We start from the raw sequence: 19,480 nt of genomic DNA, 5'->3' as shown, positions 1-19,480 counted from the left end.
TGGCGTCCAAAGTTTGTAGAGAGTTCAGCCTTTGTTGGGTGCAACTTTTTACCTCAAAATGCCCATTTTTACTTTAAAATCAGTGTTCAAGTGGGAGATGTTTTATTCAGTGTTTTAATTTTTTGTGAGAATTTTGAACACTTATTTCTATGGTTTAATATTTTGGAGGTTTTGTACACATGGCCAGCCATGGTTAAACTGTGCTGTTGACGGAGCAAAAGAAGGCCTTTATGTTCGTCAAACGAAAGAGACATGACATGCGTACACCAGCGAAGAATAACTGAATAATCATGCTATCAGACATGGGTATTGCTGCACTTTTGTTTTTGTGTGATGAGCAACAAAACTGATTTCTTTTGCTGCGATTGACGCGACGTGCTTTCGTCTGAATTCGTGAGAAATAGGGACCGTCGTTTAAGAAAAAGCAGTGAAATTAACTTCATGTACGAAACAACTGCTTTAATCTCCGGGCAGGTTGAACTTTTACGAACTTGCAGCGCGAATAATTAATGCCCTGGCCAGGAGTTGCTTCGTATTTCTCTTTTGCTCCGAGCATAAATCCTTTCATAATGAGTAACAAGAAAGACTAGCCAGCTGATCGTGTTACAAGACCACGGGTAAAGAGAGAGGTAAAGGCCTGTTCTTGTAATCACTTAAAGGAACACCTGCCGATGTGAGCTAACCTGTTGTATTTGTGAAGGAACCTTCGGGACACCGAGCGCACTGGAAGCAGCACGCAGGCAAGCCGTCACGACTGACCTTCCTGGTACCCGGCGGGCATGGTGACTGGCAAACACCGGTAGGAGGCTAAAAAGGTTTAAAAAAACAAAAGCAAAACAGCAGTTGAAGTTAGTTGCATATCAACATGGCTTTGCATGTTGTAAAAGGTTGAAAATTATCAAACGCAGTTATAATCATCGAGATATCTGATTTCCTCTGCTTTTACAAAGCGCCTGATCGCTTATGCTTCTTCCCATACACGTGACTGGAACCATGCAATCTTCTTCACACAATTTTTTTTGTTACTTTTATGACTGATTTGAATTGACAATGAAGGTGAGAACTGTATTTTGGGCAAACGCTGGTCTGACACTTCAAGGTTAGACTGTCTTCAAATGATTGTGCGCCTCAATAACACCGGGAAGCTGAACTTCAGCTCCGGTGCGTTGGATAGCAGTAGACCATATTACTCTCGTCGAACAAGGCGTGCGTCACTAATAAGGACTATAAAGTGAAAGATCACCAGGCGCGTTTCTTCGGGGAGCTAAGGGCCTTTAGCCCCCCTTAAAACAATGCAAAAATGAAAAAAAAAAGAAGCGAAAGTTAAAAGGTGACGTCACGTGCGAAGGGTATAGACCCCCTCCCAAGATGGGATGTTTGAGTGATCACGTTTCAATTAATGGACAAGAGCCAGACATGAGTGTCTCGCTCCTTGATTTGTTCCAGTGTGCGCGGAGGAGGCACATAAACAAGCAAACAAACAGACACCAAAACAAAATAGGCCGAACACTTTCTTGTACTACAACCTTTCACGTGCTGTTGATATCATCATTCTTCTCTGTGTCAGAACAAGATTTTGTTACACGATGCAGGAAAAAAACACCATTCCCCAGGGCTCACTGTTCATAATGCAGTACAAGTTAAGTCTAAATAATACCAAATACAAGTTCATTCCTTGCAACAACGGTAACCATTCAGAACATGGGAGGTGCTACCGTCTCCAAAGTGCTACAGAGACTAAAGAAAATACACCCACAAATGAGGTCTGTCTATTATTGGTACAGACTGGTCAGTCCTTGTACCAAAATGAAGACACGGATAAAAAAATCCATCCGCGTATTACTCAAGACCTATTGACCCGTCCACGCGCCCCAGGACAACAGTGTTTGTGTCATTAGTTAAACGGACATAACTTTGTAATGTAACACAATATTCTGGTTCATATTACCCAAGTATTTTACTCCCAGGACCTATTGAAAATAGGGAAGTCACGAATAACTTGTCAGTTGCGGCAAAATAAACTCTCAACAAGCCTACGTGACTTGATGCCACTTTGTTAAGTTAGATCAAAAAATACGCGCGGAGTTTTTCCTTTGCCTTTTGAAGGTTGTGATTTTGCAGGAGATGACAGGATTTCGATGTTCCAGGACGAAAGCCCGCAAGGGGGTAAGATGAAACCCCACACAAGATCCTTGAGTCTTCCTGAGTCTGCATCTTCGTCATCTCATCGGGAAAATCTCTGGGCCAACGGAAGCAACATGAGTGGGCTTATGATAAGGCCCGAGAGGTGGTGCCACTAACAGGACTGGAAAGCGCTCAGCCAGAGCTCCCTCGCAGAAATTAACAGTGGCAGGTGAAGTTATCCTTATGTGCCCATGCCATCCCGACAATGTCTGTTGCCCGACGTTCCTCTCTCGTATTTAACTTTGGCCGATCTTCTGGTTTGACTGAGTTTTACAAGAAAACGCTCAAGCGTTAGGAGAGGTTTGTGAAATTCACTGACTGAAATGCCACGGACAAATTTCTGTGGATGTATCACGTAAACTATACAAACAGAAGGCTATAGTGTTTTGTGTCTTTTTAAATCTGTTATCAAAATTGACAAACTGACAGGAAGGCGCCCATGCCTTACAGAATCTATCTGACTTTTAAAAGCCTCCCCATGCCAGTGAGGACCAAGAACATCTCACCACTGAAGAAAAAGAAAAAATTTCGACCCCGCTCCCTCCGACAGATCGAAAGGTAAAAAGAATACAGTTCGTTATCATAGAGACCTGAGAATGATTTTGAAGCAGTTTGGACTGAAGTGGCTGTGATCATGCATGACACACAATGGATTTTACGCTTTGTTCACAGGCTATACCTGTAGAGGAGGCTGCATGAATTAAACTATGCTTAATTGGGGGGGGGCTGGGTTTTGAGGAGTGATGAATATTTTAACACGTGTATAATGTATTTGACACCAGTGAGATGATTCTAGGATTAAATGTGACTGATCAGGGTCAGTCTGACTCAGTGATGTCCATACTGGCTTTGTTTTAAATAAGTGCTTTTGAACCCCATGTACGTGAAAAGAAAAGGAAACGCACAAACCTAGGGGATATTTTATTTTTCATACTTATCAAGAGTTCACCGCCCTGGCACATGAATCTTTTTCCCCAAAGTAGGCCCATATAATGATTTGATATAAGTCACTACATTTGACACATTATCACAATCAATGTATTAGATACGGTACGTGGTATAAGACTCTTTTTCTTCCGGCTGTTAAAGTTTGTTGCCCTTAACAGCCCATGTGAATCGGATTGAAGGTTGAATTGACCAGTCCAAATGGTCTATTTATATATTCTGGATGAAAAACAACAATTCAATAGGAAGCTTGACTTTGTTCCTGTCAAGGGTAGATTCAGAGTAAATACTTGTAAGAGAAAAGTCTTTAGGCCAGAGTTGTTAAAATGTCTGAAACTAAGCTTTTCTGGCCTATCTGAGGGGTGAGGCTTAATTTGGGGATATTTTCCAAGCATGTTAATCCAAAAAATCGACTTCTTCTCATTATTTTCTGACACCGAACACCCCGTTACCTATTTTCATGGCAGTATCACTAAATTCATCAAAAATAACGAGGACTGGACTTTAAAACAGTCTGTGGAATATGGTATTCAACTAGCCAAGGATATTGCAGAGAACTCCATTATTGCCCACTGAATTCGTTGAATTTATGTTGAATATACAGAGCATTTGGAGCATTCATTGCTAAAGGTGCTGGTTTATTGTTAAGGTTACATTACAGATCAATGTAATGAGCGTTTAACTGGAACGGCTGGTGTTGATTTTGCTGTTCTCGTTTGTTTTAATCCGAACGGCGTGTGAGTCGTCTCATATTAGGAATGAGTAGTGTGAACGTCAAGAAAAGTCCCACACGGTGTTTATGCAAATTACGCGCGACCCACAGCCAGTAAAAACCTTTGGTCAAATTGAGATCAAGAGCATTGATTGATTGAGGAATAGGCTTACTGTAAAGGCCTGTCGACTGGTTTTGCATGAATTGTCTACGTTGACTAGTATGATAAAGGTCACCTTTCACTGTTAAAGTGTGCTTGCTTTGATAGCAAAAGAACTTTAGTTACAACCAAATTGTAATTGTGAATGTTTTTAAACTTCATGTCGTGTCGAATACCTTTTATCTACTCCTTAAAATAGACTCAGTGGTAGGATTTGGTTTTTTTTAAACTGTGACATGAGTCAGCTTCTAGTCCTACGCCAAATGCATTTTTCCCATGCGAACAGGTTGAGTCATTACAATAATTTTGAAACAGATTTTCTGAGCTTGTTACCGTTGCTATTCCCTAATTATTCCCCGCAAACCCATGGGCCCAGAAATGGGCAGTGTAGAGAACGATCATGCACGCCGGTTTTTTTTAATGCATGCGATCGTTGCACAGATTGAACTTCCGGTATAGCGATCCTCGTCCTTTTTGGTACTGCTCTCCGCGTTCTATCTATTAAAAGTCCCACAAGACATCTAAGGGATCGGTGTCCTGAGCCACGGGGTTGCTGCTTCAAAGGAGGGGGACAAATGAATAAATCAGTATTCCTTAAAAGCTGTTGGTTTGTAGGGAGTGAGATTCCCTGCGGAAATATTTAACGAAGGAAGAGATTGAATTATTCCCTAGAGTCACAAGAGTGCATAGAGCCCACGAGCAGCAATGAAATTCAACATATCGGATCAAGTGCGACAGGAAAATTGCACAGTGCGTGGCATAATCAAGGTACAATCCATGGCGTGGGGTTTGGGGGTTGCCCCGCCTCAGAAAGGAAAAGATAAAGGAACATTTATAGTAACAATTTCAAAAGGATAAAAATCCAACTACGAGTAGAAAGGTAAGTGCGCCAGTAAGTAATGCATTATCTATGTGTCCGACTGCCCAGAATAATCGGACTTTAAATAATCCAACGGGCCTGACTATCCCCGGGGGAAATCGAGAATCCGTTCCGAATAAGCGGACAGACTATTAAAGCGGTTGAACCGGTTGAAAAGTAAGGCTTTTCGATTTGCACAATAGCTCTTTTATGGGTTACTCTTTTAAACATTCCAAACGAAATTCTTCTCCACACACCCACACTGTTTATTACTTTGTGGGAGTTTTGTTACAGCTGCCTTGATCACAGCATAATCTGGGATATACTGGCTATTTTTTGACCTACGAAAAAGTAATGGTCAACAGAGTTTGGTTATGCGAGTAACTTACCAAGTCAACGTTAGTATCGTCTTCATACCAACGACTCCGCGATTCATTGATGTACAGTACACCGTCCTTATGGACTCCAATCTCGACAAAGTCGACAACCTGGCAGTCAGGGTCGATGTCCTCCTCACACCTCTGCCACTGAATGACCTTGAATGTATCCATGATCCCTCCGTCCTTGCCGAAAGACACGTGCCGGCCGTTGCTGCCCATGGTGAAGTTCACCGCCATTAGGTATTTCATAAGCTGCCACGGCTCGATACGGCCCACAGGCGGGCATCCCCCATTGGCTAGCAAGCCCAGAGGCTCCTCACACCGCTCGATACCCGCTAATGCCTGGGCAACGGCGTACACGGCCAGGTAGACACGGTAAATTGTGGGGGATGCGGCAGCGTTGGCTATCTTTTCGTTCTCCAGGAGCGTATGGTGGGCGCAAGGAGAGGATGCCCCGTCTGCCGGTGAACCAACATCGCAGCCGAACTCCCCTTCCCAGATCTCTCGTAGCCAGGGATCATCTTCAAACTCCTGCAAGAAGGGGTTAAGACCTCTCAGATAGGTCTTGAATCCAGGCACCTCCATACTTTCCACGGTTACCATCAACACGTTGTTCATGATGCGGAAATCTCGGGTCGCAATATCCGTCCATGCATCCGTACTGATCCATGTTAAGGCTGAAACGCAAATGATAAAAGAAGATTAACAAAGTTCAAGTTACCTTTTCTGAACTGTTGAACCCTTTCAACTGTTTCCACTAAATAAATTTCAAAGATTGAAATGGACATATTGAAGGCAGAAGAAAAAGCACATCAGCTGTATTTTGATGCTGAAAGCGAAGGACCAAATCAGCCCTTTCTTGCACTGGCAAAAAAACCCCCAGAAATCAGTGTTCAAATCTTGCTTAAAATGTTTTGGTTCAATTTTTTCTGAGGAGTATTCTCCACCAATGTTCGAAAATTTTGGAAAAGTGAGGGTCATTTCCAAGCATCCATATTAGGTTTGTCTCAGCTTAGACGTTGACAAACAGCTCCTAAACCACAAGAGTCTTTCGTGATATTACAACGCTCTCTTTCGGCATCCAATTACGGATGGCCCCCGAGTAACACATGGCGGCTGTGGCTGATTAATTGAGTTCAATTAAAACACTCGTGCCATTAAGGGCCCAGGAGGTGCAGTATTTGTGTCGAGTCTTTCTCAGTCTGCGGATCGTATTTTCACTGCTCGTTGGACGCCCCAACACCCAACTAACTGTCAGAGGTGAAGCCCAACTGATCTCAGGTCCCCGGTGGCTTTAAATGTTGATCATGTTACCGACGGCAAGTCCGTTTCGGGGCTGTTCACCCCCTCTATCAACGACGATCACGGTTCTCTCGGGAGAAGTTGATATGCGCCATAATACCAATGACCCAGGGATCTGACATGGCTGATTAGGCCTGAAGTTTATCTGGGTCAGATGACAATTCCGAGGCTAATTTATTGTCCCTGCAGGTTATTATTATTTCTTCTAATCTCAGTAGAATTTGAGAAATCGAGTAGGGATCGTGATGGATGGAGCTATGCTTGCTTCCGCGGTTATGGAACAGTAGGCCTATTGGATTTTGCGCAGACCAACCTTTTTCAATATGGATTTAACGTAGAGTTGCAGCCAATAAAGAGAAGGGTCCAATTAGCTTTGCCAATTTTTCCGTTAATAGGACATGAGCTCTGATTTAACCTTACACAAGTGTTTTCTGTCCTATCATTTTACGAAAGCCTTCTCTTTGAACGAAGACTCGGAGAGACCTCTCTTGTAAGCATACACCTTCCACAAACTGTAAATTGGCTACACGACGACACTTCGCAAAGATAAAAGTGACGGCTGCTGCAGAAAAACACTTCCAGCAAATCGTCAGTATTGAATACGCTGTGCACGCAATGCTATTTGCTGTGAGTGCCATCCCAAGGGGTATAGTAGATTGCACATTGAGCATTTTTACATCGTCTTCAATTACCATTCGCTAGTGTCTGGTACGAGTGAGTGCGCAAAATCAGTACGACCTTGTAAATTAGAGCCAGCCTTGGAAATTGTGATACGGCCTACTAACACAACAAGATTGCTGACTGGTCCTTAGTTGCCAGTTGGCTATATTGCACTGGTAGCCAAATGACGTCTAAGAAGCAGTCTATCAGGATTTGGGAAGTGTCTCAAATTATACATGATACTGAGCGCTGGCCGAAGCTTATTACAACCACGTAGCAAGGACTACACGGACGATACGAACATTCATGTACTTGGAGATGCATTCCTGCCTGGAGCCTATTCTTCCATTACTGTCAAGGGAACCAAATTGGCAGAGTCAGGTTTGGCTTAAACTGCAGACATAGCGATGGAAACGTGCAATGCGTGCCGTCGACGGTCGTGGCGTCATTGGGGCAGTCGCATTTCACATTAACAAATTTACCCTCGAACTTGCATGTTCATCACGAACCAACCTTTCACCAATATGCCTAGTTGGGAGGAGAACAAAGCCCACGTAGATTGCTTGATCGTTTAAGATCTTATCAACGGGTTCCGTCTGATTTCGCCAAGAGAATGCTGGGTGTTTTGCTAATAAAAATCAAACGTATATTACCCCGGTTAGGACGACACATTGTTGATCCTCTACCACCTGAGCCTAGGCTTATTTCTGATATACTTTGCATCAACAGAAGATGAGATTTGCCAAAGACGCGTCACTGAGATCGTGGTACAAATTTACAGCGTTTGCCAGAAGTGATTTTTTTTGGGAGAGGCAAAAGGAAGCTTCATATCCTGCTGGTTTCCAACAAAACTCCCCAAACATTATTCTCAAGAACGGGAATTAACTGAAATGTTGACAGTTGTCCATTACTTGGATTTGTCTGATAGCTTAATTAAAGAAAATACTAATCTTCACAGTCATGTATAACAACGACCATGTGAACCTGGAACATTTTCTTTAGTTTTCCAACACAAACGTTCAATGATCTATTAACTATCAAAAATTCTAATCGGATAACTGGGTTAAGATTTTTGTCAACTTGGGTGAAGACTTTAGGAAAAGTAGTTAACAGTCACAAAGTAGATCTTGAGCACCTATTATGCCTATGTTCAGGGAACTTTTTGAAATAAAATAAGAAGTCGCAAAGCATTGTGGGCAAGTCACTATCTCTTATCAATGGATATACACTGTGTGCTCACGTCACGGTAAACGTTGTCCCACGTTATTCAAAACGAGTACTTCACGTAGGTCAAAGAAATCGTATCCCAGTGCCCTGCGTATAACACTGTGGTGTATAAGGGAAATGTGAATTATGAATTGAATTTAAAACCTTTGTCAAATTAAAACCAAAAACATCTGCCAATGAAACGCCCCAATCTGTCCATGGATCCCCCGCATTAAGATGCTAAATGTGAAATGCTGTTCAGAGTTCAAAAAATCACTTTGGAAGTGGACTAAAGACGTGAGAGGAACTCTTTGTGAGGTGCATCGTGACAGAAAAAAACTGCACATAGGGGGATACATGAGAAAAGGAGATCCTCTTCGCCAAGGGCACTCAAATACTTCATGCACTGTTTTAACCTCACGCCGGTATAACAAAAAATCGAGATTGCTACCTTCATATCGACTCTAAGCAATGCAGTGTAACTTTTTGTAAACAATTAAGATGAGTATCCCTCCTTTTCTTGTAACCTCATTATCGTGCTTTCCCAGTTTGACCGCATTTGGACGTTTTAAAAAGCTGTAACAAATCCCAGAGAGGGTGTCATTTTTATCCCCCTTTGTTCAGTGTAACAATCTTGCTGGAGGGAGTATCCATGAGTAATCTGCCAAGGTCTGGGGTTTACAATGCATAATCGATAGATTAATCATTTACTTAATGATGTCTCACGTATGTTGATGCCTCTTCATGACGCCCATGATAGATATCAAGTACTGAAATGAAAGAATGAGGAATGTACGAAATTGACAGAGAGTCAAAATATCCCAGACGATCTCTCATCAACTAGTCTAATGCTGGCGTTATCGAATTTTGAAGTTCTTTTGTTGGATATTTTATAATATTTTATAATAATTAATTCGTGATTTAGCGCAAAAGTTGTTTGGCACTTCAGCACTTTCTAAGCAATTCCTTGTTCAGTTTGTCAATACATTCAACAAATAAACATGGTTTAGAGTACTAATGGATGATTTTCAGCAATTAAAGTTTGACGTTTTTAAGGATTGGATGCAGAAGTTTAGCTTTTCGACATTTCGTCACAATGTTAATGCAATTTTGCTAAAAACAGGTTTTTACAGTGCGGTGTTGTTGATAACTGTGGTGGCCGTGACAAAGATTAAGATTACGTTTGCAAAAGGTCTTAGCAAAGCAAACCAAAACAATACCACCGTTCATCTCAAGATTTTCATCAGGGGCACGGGTATCTACTGGAGAGGACGTGACCCCAAACGCTATAGTTAAGCCATTATTGATAGATTTTTTTATAAGTATTGGAATATGTGTACAGAAACAATTACCACTCCTCGACAAATTTAAACTTTCTTTCAAGTCATTTTAAATGAAAGAAGTGTGAAATTAACCAGGAAAACTTATATTTTAAATCCGATTAACCCATCCAAGTACAAAGGCTGCGATTCAAAGGTATAAATCTCAAAAGTCATTAGTAATTTGCCTTGCGGTCAATGATTGTTTTGTTATATCTCTGTCTCAAAGATCAGTGGGCCCCAGAGGCATTGGTGCGTAGGGCAATCGGTGCGTGGACACGCCCTGGTGCCATGTCAGCCACTGTGGATCACGGTCACGAAACCGAGATTTAAAAAGACAGCTATTGGTAAATAGCAGGGCAGAGTGAGCCCTTTAGCCTTGGTCAGTAGTATCTCTAAGGGAGTAAACCCTGACACAAAACCAAGGAGTAGAGCCCCTTCAATGCAGATAGCTGGGTAACTCATCTCTACCCGGCAACTCCTGCAGCCAACCTAGTGTCAAAATTTAGTGTGGAGCTCAAATCCCCTTGGATCCCACTGGCAAGGCCAAAAGGGGTATTTTGAGGCTTTGGCAACTTAGGATCTCAAGCCCTGCCCAGGCTTGCCCCCTGGAGAGGTCTGCAGTCAAGTGCCACTGTTCCAGCAACAACACAACACGTGAAGCAGGAGTTACGAGTGATGAGTCGAGAGCAGATTGGCGTAAGCCCTGACGCTACGGGTTGTCTCCGACGGTTGCAGGAACCGTCGTAGTTCCACTGGTCGGCTACTGCCCACCTCAAGCTGGGAAGCCCTGGCCAGTGAGGTGCTGACCCACCCCAGCCTGTCTGCTCTAATGGGTGCTTAGAGCTGGCTCAGGCTAAGATCGAGGAGCAGACTGCAATCCCCCCGCAAACAAACAAAGGAAAGGAAATGGCCAATCTTGCGACTGGCAAGCTGGAACGCTAAGACAATGTGCCCTAGCCTCTCCGACAATCCTCAACAGGTAGACGACTCCGGGAAGACAGCCAACATAAACCAAGAAGTAAAGAAAATCAACATCGATATCGCCGCGAGTCAGGAGACCAGACTCCCGTCAAGTGGCGGCCTCCATGAGCAGGGCTACTCATTCTTCTGGCAAGGGCTGGAGCTAGAGGAGCGAAGGCTGCACGGTGGGGGCTTCGCAGTGAGAAACACCTTGTTTTCATTTACAGGACATCCTTCCAAGGGCTCAGCCCGGATCCTCCCTCTTCACCTTTTAACATCTTCGGGCCCAGCGTGAATGCTCCGACGCTCAGCTCCCCGTCCGAATCCAAGGATGTATTTTATGAGAAAACTTGAGGCCACTATTAAAGAGATTTCCGCCATTGAGGATTTGTGCCTGCTTGGGAACTTAACGCTCGCTTCGGAGCAGACTACGACTCTTGAACCTACAGCATTGGCCGTTTCGGCGTAGGAAATCGAAACGATAACGGGCTGATCATGAGACTCTTGGAGATTTCTACCTACTACAACTTGTGCGTAACCTACATCTTTTTCTCTGCCAAGCCCATCCACAGGTTATCCTGGCGGCATCCTAGATCTTGCCACTAGTATCAGTGGGGTCTCATCATCACCCGCAGGGCGTCATTGAATTACATCCTCGGTACACGCAGTTACCCCAGCGGCGGATTGTGACACAGTCCACTCCCAGCAAGGTGCATCTTCAACCCAAGCAAATCCACCGTTTTAAGCAGAAAGGTCGTGCACGCATCAACACTGCAAATACCTCTATCCCAGATTTGCGTCTACGCTTTGTCAGTGGCATTGAAGGGGCCCTTGACAGCTGCCACATTGGCTCTGCAGAGGTATAGTGGAACCACATCCGCGACACTATATATCCAACAGCTATAGACACCTTCGGCAAGTAAGACTGGAAAAACCCAGAGTGGTTTGAACTCGGGCTGCCCGTACTCGAGCCAGTGATTGCAACCAAGAGAGTAGCGCCGCTAAACTAAAAGAGACATCCTTCAGAGCAGACTCTTGTAGTGGTCAGGAAAGCTAGGAGCGCAACACAGCGCACTGCTCGGAGATGTGCCAACGACTACCGAGTGAACCTCTGCCAGTTGCCGATAGTAGAATTGTCAGAGCTATGTATGAAGGCTTGAAGAAAGCTTTTGGTCCCAGTGTGTCCAAGATTGCCCCCTCCCAAATCATCATCCGGAGACGTCATCACGGATCGCAGCAAACTGATGGAGAGATGGGTTGAGTATTATCAACAGCTGTGCTCAAGGGAAACACAGTCACGGAAGATGCCATTCAGAACACCACTTCTCTCCTCACCGTGGAAGAGCTGGACGATCTACCGTCTTTGGAAAAACTGAGCAAAGCAATTAGTCCCTAACTTTCGGTAAAACCCCAGGATGAGACGGCATTGCTTCAGACGTCAGCAAGTTGGCCAGTAAACAGAGTGCCCTTTTCAACCACCTGTATGAGCTCTTGCTTCAGTGGTGAAAGGAAGAAGCTGTACCTCAGGACATGCGGGACGACAATATCATCACCCTATAAGAACAAGGGATTCAGGAGCGATTGCAGGAACTACCTGGGTATATATCTCCTATTATTGTGCTCGAGTGGTTTTGGGCAGGCTGCAACGTCTATCCAGGCTATCCAGAGGCCCAGTGCGAATTCAGGGCCGAGAGATCCACCATGAACATGATTTTCTCTCTGAGACAGCTGTAGGAGAAATGTCGAGAACAAAGGCAGTCGCTCTACATCGCCTTCGTTGACCTGACCAAGGCTTTTGATTTAGTCAGCAGGAAAGGCCTCTCCAACCTCCTGGAGAAGATCGGTTGTCCTTCCCATGCTTCTTAGCTTGATTGTGTCTTTCCATGAGAACATGAAAGGCACCGTACAGTGTAATGGCTTCACCTCCAACTCATTTCCAATCAAGGGCGGAGTCAAGCAGGGTTGTGTTTTGGCACCAACCCTGTTTGGCATCTTCTTCTCTCTGCTGCTATCATTCGCCTTCACCCAGTCAGAAGATGCTTTGTGTAGACGAATGCAGCACTGATTGCACACGCACAGGAGGGGCTACAACGACTTTAAATTCTGTCGCATACGATAGCAAGGAGTTCGGTCTTACGATCAGTCTAAAAAAGACCAACATCATGGCTCCATTTCCAATATCTCCATTGGTGACTTCACACTATAGAGGGGTCGTGAACGATTTCATCCGCCTTGTTTCAATCATCCCCAGCAACCTGTCTCTGGACTCTCAGTTGGACTTCTGCATAGGTAAAGCATTAACAGCCATGGCTCGCCTAGCCAAAAGGATGTGGGACATCTCCATGCTCACCATCAACACGAAGATGCAGGTGTATCGGGCTTGCGTTATTAGCATCTTTCTTTACAGCAGTGAGGCGTGGACTCTATACTTCCGGCAAGAGCGCAGGCTCAACGCCTTCCACCTCTGCAGCTTCAGAAGGATCCTTAGCATCACCTAGTAGGACCGTGTGCCGAACTGACAAATCTTGAAGGTCACAGGCGTACCAAGCATATTTTCGCTGCTGTCGCAGCGTCGCCTTCATTGGTTGGCCATGTCAGGCGCATGGTGGATGGTCGAACTCCAAAGGATGTATTGTATGGAGAGCTTGCCTCTGACTCTAGACCGGCTGGCAGACCAGATCTGCGCTTTAGAGACATCTGCAAGTGAGACCTTCGGGCTAGCAACATAAACCCTAAAGACTGGGAAGCTCTCGCCGCCATTCGAGCCCGCTGGAGACAAGCTGTAAAAGCAAGACACCAGGCTGGCGAGCATGGAGAGAAGTTAGGTGGGAGAAAAAGAGGTGACGCAGACACCAGCAAGCTGGACACAGGCTTAGGCTTGCAGCACCTGCAACAGAGCCTGCCTTTCGAGGATTGGCCTGTTAAGCCAGAGCAGGCGCTGCAAGTCAACCCCTGACCGACCTACTCAGCCAAAACTCCGTTCTCTTCCAACACTGACGGATGCCAATAGCAGCATACCTTTGTCTTGAGGGTTTTGCAAAATTTTCGAACCAGAAAAGTCTCGAAAAAGTCGAAACGACGAGCGCCTTGGTTTGTTGCTGCATAGAGTTTACAATGCGCACACAGACTCTTACTATCACTCAGTCTGCAAGGTCAGCTATGTGCTAGCCCAGTTCGCTATGTGAACATATCTTACTTAGGATAACAGACTTCGTGTCATGTGTTCGTGGCACGTATCTTGCTCAAGAGCAATATCTTTACGTCTTACAAAATATCATGTTAAAGAACTTGTGCTTAAAAAAGACCCACTGGGAAATTAATATGGAACTTAGAATCACCTATGACAAGAATTAGGCGTTGATGAAATAAATAAATAGACTCATACTCTACAAATAGCCGACCATATCATGTCACTTCGCTGCTCCCACTAGAGTTTACTCTTATTAATTGTACAGGAGAAAGTAGCACATGCACCATGAATGCGAGTGGTCTGGCTTGCTGTCCTTGCCTTACGGTTTTGGACTATAAGGCGGGAACTAGTCTTTATTACAGGTTCATGCAAAAGAATGAGGGAAATATGCATTTTTATTGAGCATTTTGATTGTTATGGCCAATGAAAATACTATATTTGAGACAGAGACAGAGCAAATTGAATAATTCAACATCCGAATAAATACCCATTATCTGATTGGTGGCACGACAACACATGACATGAAATACACAAATGCATGTCGCATACGACCACCATAGGAACAAATTGAAGGTTTCTGCAACTAGATTTCGCCTCGCGGCAAAGAACACTCGATCCGTCACCTTGTGAAATTACTCTTACCTGGTGAACATTCTTTATTGTATCACATACCAAAGCAGCAGAATATCCTTATACAACCGCATAACATGACATCTTAACGCGAAATGACCATTTTGACAGTGTTGACAAGGCTACTACGTCAATCTTTATAGTCAAAATGTCTTTGGGTTTGAGACGACGTTCAACCAGTTTGTTGTCATTTTCTAAATAAACAAAGCAGCACGACCATTTCCAAAAGCTTTGTGGGTATAAAATAAAGAGTGTATTTTCTCAGATGTCTCCCCTGGGTTATAAGGAAAACCCTCCTGGACAAAAAAGCATCCTTTGTGTATACAAATAAAAAGCATCGTGAGTACTTTTCGTGTATCAATTGATCTGCTGACAGACTGAATCTATCCGCAAGCAGTTTTGTAACAAAAGGGGATACAGTGACGCATAGGGGTTATATACGTCCACCGATCGACCTCCTCCAGATTTTGAGACCCGCGTGTGTAGCACAGGAAACGAGCTCATGGTTGTCTCCACTAATAGCAGTTACTCCATCGTGATGCCACGAGTAACTAATGTACAATTTGTTTTCTAGGAATCAGTAACGCAATGCCCGTTTGAGACCACATGCTCCAAGCAATATTTAATTATTGACAAAGAAGTGGTATTTGATTCAAAACTCTCGTTCCACTCTGCCATCATTTTTGTAGATGATGCAGAATAAAATTCTCATTTGATTATTTTCATTCCTTGACTATATCCATACTTGACTCGAGGTGTGTGTAGATAAAGAGAATGTTTGCAGAGAGAATTTGTGAACTTTCTTGGGGGGGGTTAATGTATTTTTTATACGTTTCGGGTTTGGAAGGTTTTTCTTTTTACTTGTACAGTTTACATGTATATACATTGGCATGTTTTCTATATTTCATTAAGATTTATACACTACTCAATTTAAACGTGAAATTACAATGTCCCGCACTTTCATCATAATTATTTGTCTCCAGTGAAAACCAAATTTTTGCCTTGTATGCCTAAGGGCAAAGCTACACATATAACACTGTTCGTTTTCTGTGCGCGCCTATCATCCGATTCTTTGGATTTCGTAAAAACAAGCTGAGCGGTTTGAAACAAACTGTAGTTTATATATACCAACTGCCTGAAACCTATCGTCATTCTTATTAGTAAAACAACCCACTGTGAGGTGTTTGATGCGCCAACAACGTAGTGTTCAAAAGTGAGCGCAGATATTTTTCTGTAAATATGGATAATCCAGTTGCCAAGCATGAATGGACTGATGGAATGAAGGTATTAGGCCTACAAAATCTTAAGGAGTTTCAAAAAAAGGGAAAGTACGAAGCTTCCGGAAAGTGTAAGACTTTTAAAAATGCTCCTTTCAAGCGCAACCATTGGCAGAATCTTTTATTTGGGAGAACACCATGTACATGTAGATTCGTTCGTCTCCTGTGCCCAAACATCATTTTAATTTCATCATCAGCTTTACCGATGAGTCTGACACATTATGACCAAAGAATATGAAATGTTATATCTTGTCTTACGTCATGAATATGTGGTATTTTTGTTCGGTTACATGGTACAGTTGAAGAGGAGAGTGAAGATTTATTACCTTGAATGGGACCGATCAAAGGGCCAGGATTACGCATTAGCTTGTGATGTTAACTGCGATTTCTTTGCGAATACAATGCAAAAGCAAAGACAGGACTGGTTCGGCAATGCATTTAAATCCGTTTTAGGGCGTACACGTATTTAATCAATTTGCTCATGCTGTTCATTTTTCGATTCTCATTCAGTTTCAGTGCTATTTTCAAGATGTATTTTTTCGTTGGGGAGATGTTAATTTGTATAACGGGTTTTGCCCTTACCCAACGTATATATTATTAATAAGCACTGTATGCTCAGTGCTTGTCCAAAGGCTTGCGAAAAAGGTCGAAAGCTTACTCGGGTAGGACTCGAACCCACGACCTCTTACCTACTAGTGCAGACGTCTTAACCACTCGACCACCGAGCTTGCCGGGGTCGGCTGGCCGGTCTGGGCTGGCCGGTTCGAGTCAGGTGAAGCAGCGGGTGAAGCAGCAGTTTCATGCTGTTCAGTTTATTTCGAAGGACATTCGAATTTGTTTGGCATGTTTGAGTTTTGAAATTGCGCCATTCATTTAAATGGCATCTAATTGTGCCTTTTATGGTATAAAAATGATTAAATGAGCTCAGGCGTCATGAAACGGGTGGGTACTTGTCCTTTCCTCAAATAACATGGGGACATTAGAGAAAAAAGGGAAAGCAAAGTAAAAAACAAAAAACAAAGAGGAAAGATGAAATAGCAAGTAATATCCATAAAATGAATTATCTCGGGATTGACCCCCTCAAGCTGATTGTCGGTCAGTCCATTACTGATGAGTGCTTCGCCACCAATAAAAGATCACCCCCCCCCGACAATGGCCACGTGAATGGGATTTCGGTCTTTGACTGGTGCTTTTCTTTGTGTTGCGTGGCATTTTCTGCATTTAAATAATTAAACCCGCACTAAAGTGAGAAGTACGCAAAGTAATTCTGAAAAGAAACACTTTGCTGCATTTTTTCTTTTCTGTTTTAGCTTTTCATTTTGATTGTCTTCCTAAGGAAAGTACCTGTCACCAATGAGATGTGTTCCCTCTGACCAGTTCATAAATTTCTTACCATTTTTACAAAACGTTCAAATTCATGAATGCTATTCAGTGGTATCATTTAATGCCAATGCGACGTTGTCAAAATGTTGAAGAATTCATGAATTCAGTTGACGCTAAGTTCTTGTCTATAACATAAATGTTTTGTCTATAACATAAATGCTTGCAAGGACTTTCAGTTGGAAGGAATGTGCCCTATTGGTTATCCTATTTTCCTCGTGGTGCACTTGAATAGCTAAATTTAATGTTCCATCTCATGAACACAGCCACGATCTTAAGTTGTAATCAATTTGGACTAAACCGAAGCTAATTTGGGTGACTGTTTTAAACTGAGCAAGAAAAACCTATCAACAGACAAAAACCTCTCGACCTGAAAATCTTCCTTTTCAGACACACCCAGCCTGTGAGTGAACATAAACTGGATTTGTCGAGCTGACAAGTGCCGTTGAGTGAAACCTGGCTGATGAGTTCTCCTGACCTTAGGAAGAGGTTCATTACCCTGTGGACAAGCCCTTCAATCAATACAAACCCGAGTAACGGCTGAGGACCACACACGCTGGAATATATGTTGACTTTCTGTCGTCGCATGGAATGACTTGATTAAACGAGAAAACACGAATCACTGAGACGACACCCAAAATTGAGGACTAATTTGCAACCACTCTTCCTGTTCAGAGAATCTTCTCTCCCCAGGCAGAAAATTGTCAGGCCGGGCGAGAGTGATTTGAAGGCTCGTCATCACTAGCTTGCTCTATATTAATGAATTCACCTTGTAGTAAAGGCCTATGCGTGTTTCCAGGGAAGATAGCTTATATGCATTTCAGTACTTCTGTTTGAAAAACTGCGGGAAACCTTACGAAATATGCGTCACTGAGGCGGGCGTAATGAACAACATAGGTTTTCTCGTGAACTTAAACAAATTACCACCAAAGTTTGTTTCGCAGTCAGTCATTTTAGTGCGAATTTAAAGGCAGTCAGAGATCTCAACTGAACTCTTTTTCGAGCAGAAGATTGGCTACATTTTCTGAGTCAAAACTGCAATTATTTGAAATTACCAGCGAAGTTCATTCAAATTTATGTGCCTTTGGCCAAGAACATGCGGTCAATGAATCCATTAACAGGCAGACATTGTTGGCACTTGACTTGGAAATTCAAAGACATCTTGCAGTTTATTTTTCGAGGCTTATTTGAGTATCAAGGCAGGAATCACGGAATATTTTTTTTTAATTTGGCAGCAGTGACAGCCTTTTGTTTCACTCCTGGTAGTTAAAGGGAAAGTTTCCTGCTGTGTGAGACAGGTGTTAATGTTGAGTTTTACAATGCCAGTGTGTGTCAGGATTATGAGAATCCTTAACTTTGACTGACAGCGGCTTACAGACACGTTCCAAAAGGTTATTCGGAACATGCACACGACTAGGATTCAAGCAACCCACACCACTACGGAGAAAATCATATGATGCAAACTATGGAACAGAGAGACCCTTCCCCCTGTGTTGGTCATTGTTACACTGGTATCTCAGGAATTCTTTTCAGATATCAAACGGGGATGTGTTCAGTGACAATAGGTAGGAGTGTGTATGGATATTGGACTTGTTGGGGGGGGTACCTCTCTGCCCCATTTCGTGCCTGGTGTACAGAAAAAAGTAGGTGCCACCACACCAAACAAAATGCGCCTATAGAACCGGTTATTGACCAAAACAATAACGGGTACGTGAAACGATAGGCCTACCTAAGAAGCGAAAATGTTTCTGAGGGGCCGAAGGAAGAGCTGTGTTCATACGGGTGGACAGAATGATAATACTGATTTAAGAGAAAAGCTATGTATGTACATTTATGCATAAAAGTTTTCTAATTTGTAAGTAATGTCTGACATACTGATGTATATCAACACTGAAAAAACTGGCCCAAAATGATTTTTTTACGAAAAGAAAAATTCTCAATTTCATTCACGTCTTGTCCATTTTGTCAACACGTTATTATTTAGAAGCTCAAATAAGTGCTAAATTTATTGCACATACACTCAATAGAAAATCAGAGTAGAATTTCAAAGCAAAAGACTCGCTCTTGAATGAAGGCATCGATGATGGCACATTGCCATACTCGGCTAATATACACTGCAGGTGTTCGAAGAAAAATGTTGCACTTGATGTCTATACCTCAGTGGCCTGGTTGTTCAAGTTGTTTGTTACTCGATCCTATTTACGGGGACTGTTACTTATCCCAACTAAAAAGCCCCCTTTGGATGGAAAACGACACAGCAAAGCCCTGTAATCTCTGGCTATATCTCGCGCGGGAAAGGAGAATTTCACATTG

The 19,480-nt window shown here is 43.1% G+C and overlaps 1 protein-coding gene across 1 annotated transcript in view; it reads right to left on the bottom strand.

Annotated features, from left to right (window-relative positions):
* The window catches only part of LOC110984914 (extracellular calcium-sensing receptor-like), a 73,446-nt gene that overhangs the window by 6,027 nt on the left and 47,939 nt on the right, over nt 1-19,480 (bottom strand). The window contains exons 2-3 of the mRNA XM_022245548.2: nt 5,250-5,917; nt 684-807 (exon numbers count right to left, since the gene is read on the bottom strand). Of these exons, the coding sequence (XP_022101240.2) occupies nt 684-807; nt 5,250-5,917 (792 nt within the window). The remainder of the gene's footprint in view (nt 1-683; nt 808-5,249; nt 5,918-19,480) is intronic.

The sequence above is a fragment of the Acanthaster planci genome, linkage group LG04, assembly GCF_054643075.1.
Source record: "Acanthaster planci isolate LZ-2023a linkage group LG04, COTS_SCS, whole genome shotgun sequence".
NCBI lineage: Eukaryota > Metazoa > Echinodermata > Asteroidea > Valvatida > Acanthasteridae > Acanthaster > Acanthaster planci.
This window is presented reverse-complemented; position numbering and strand designations above follow the sequence as displayed.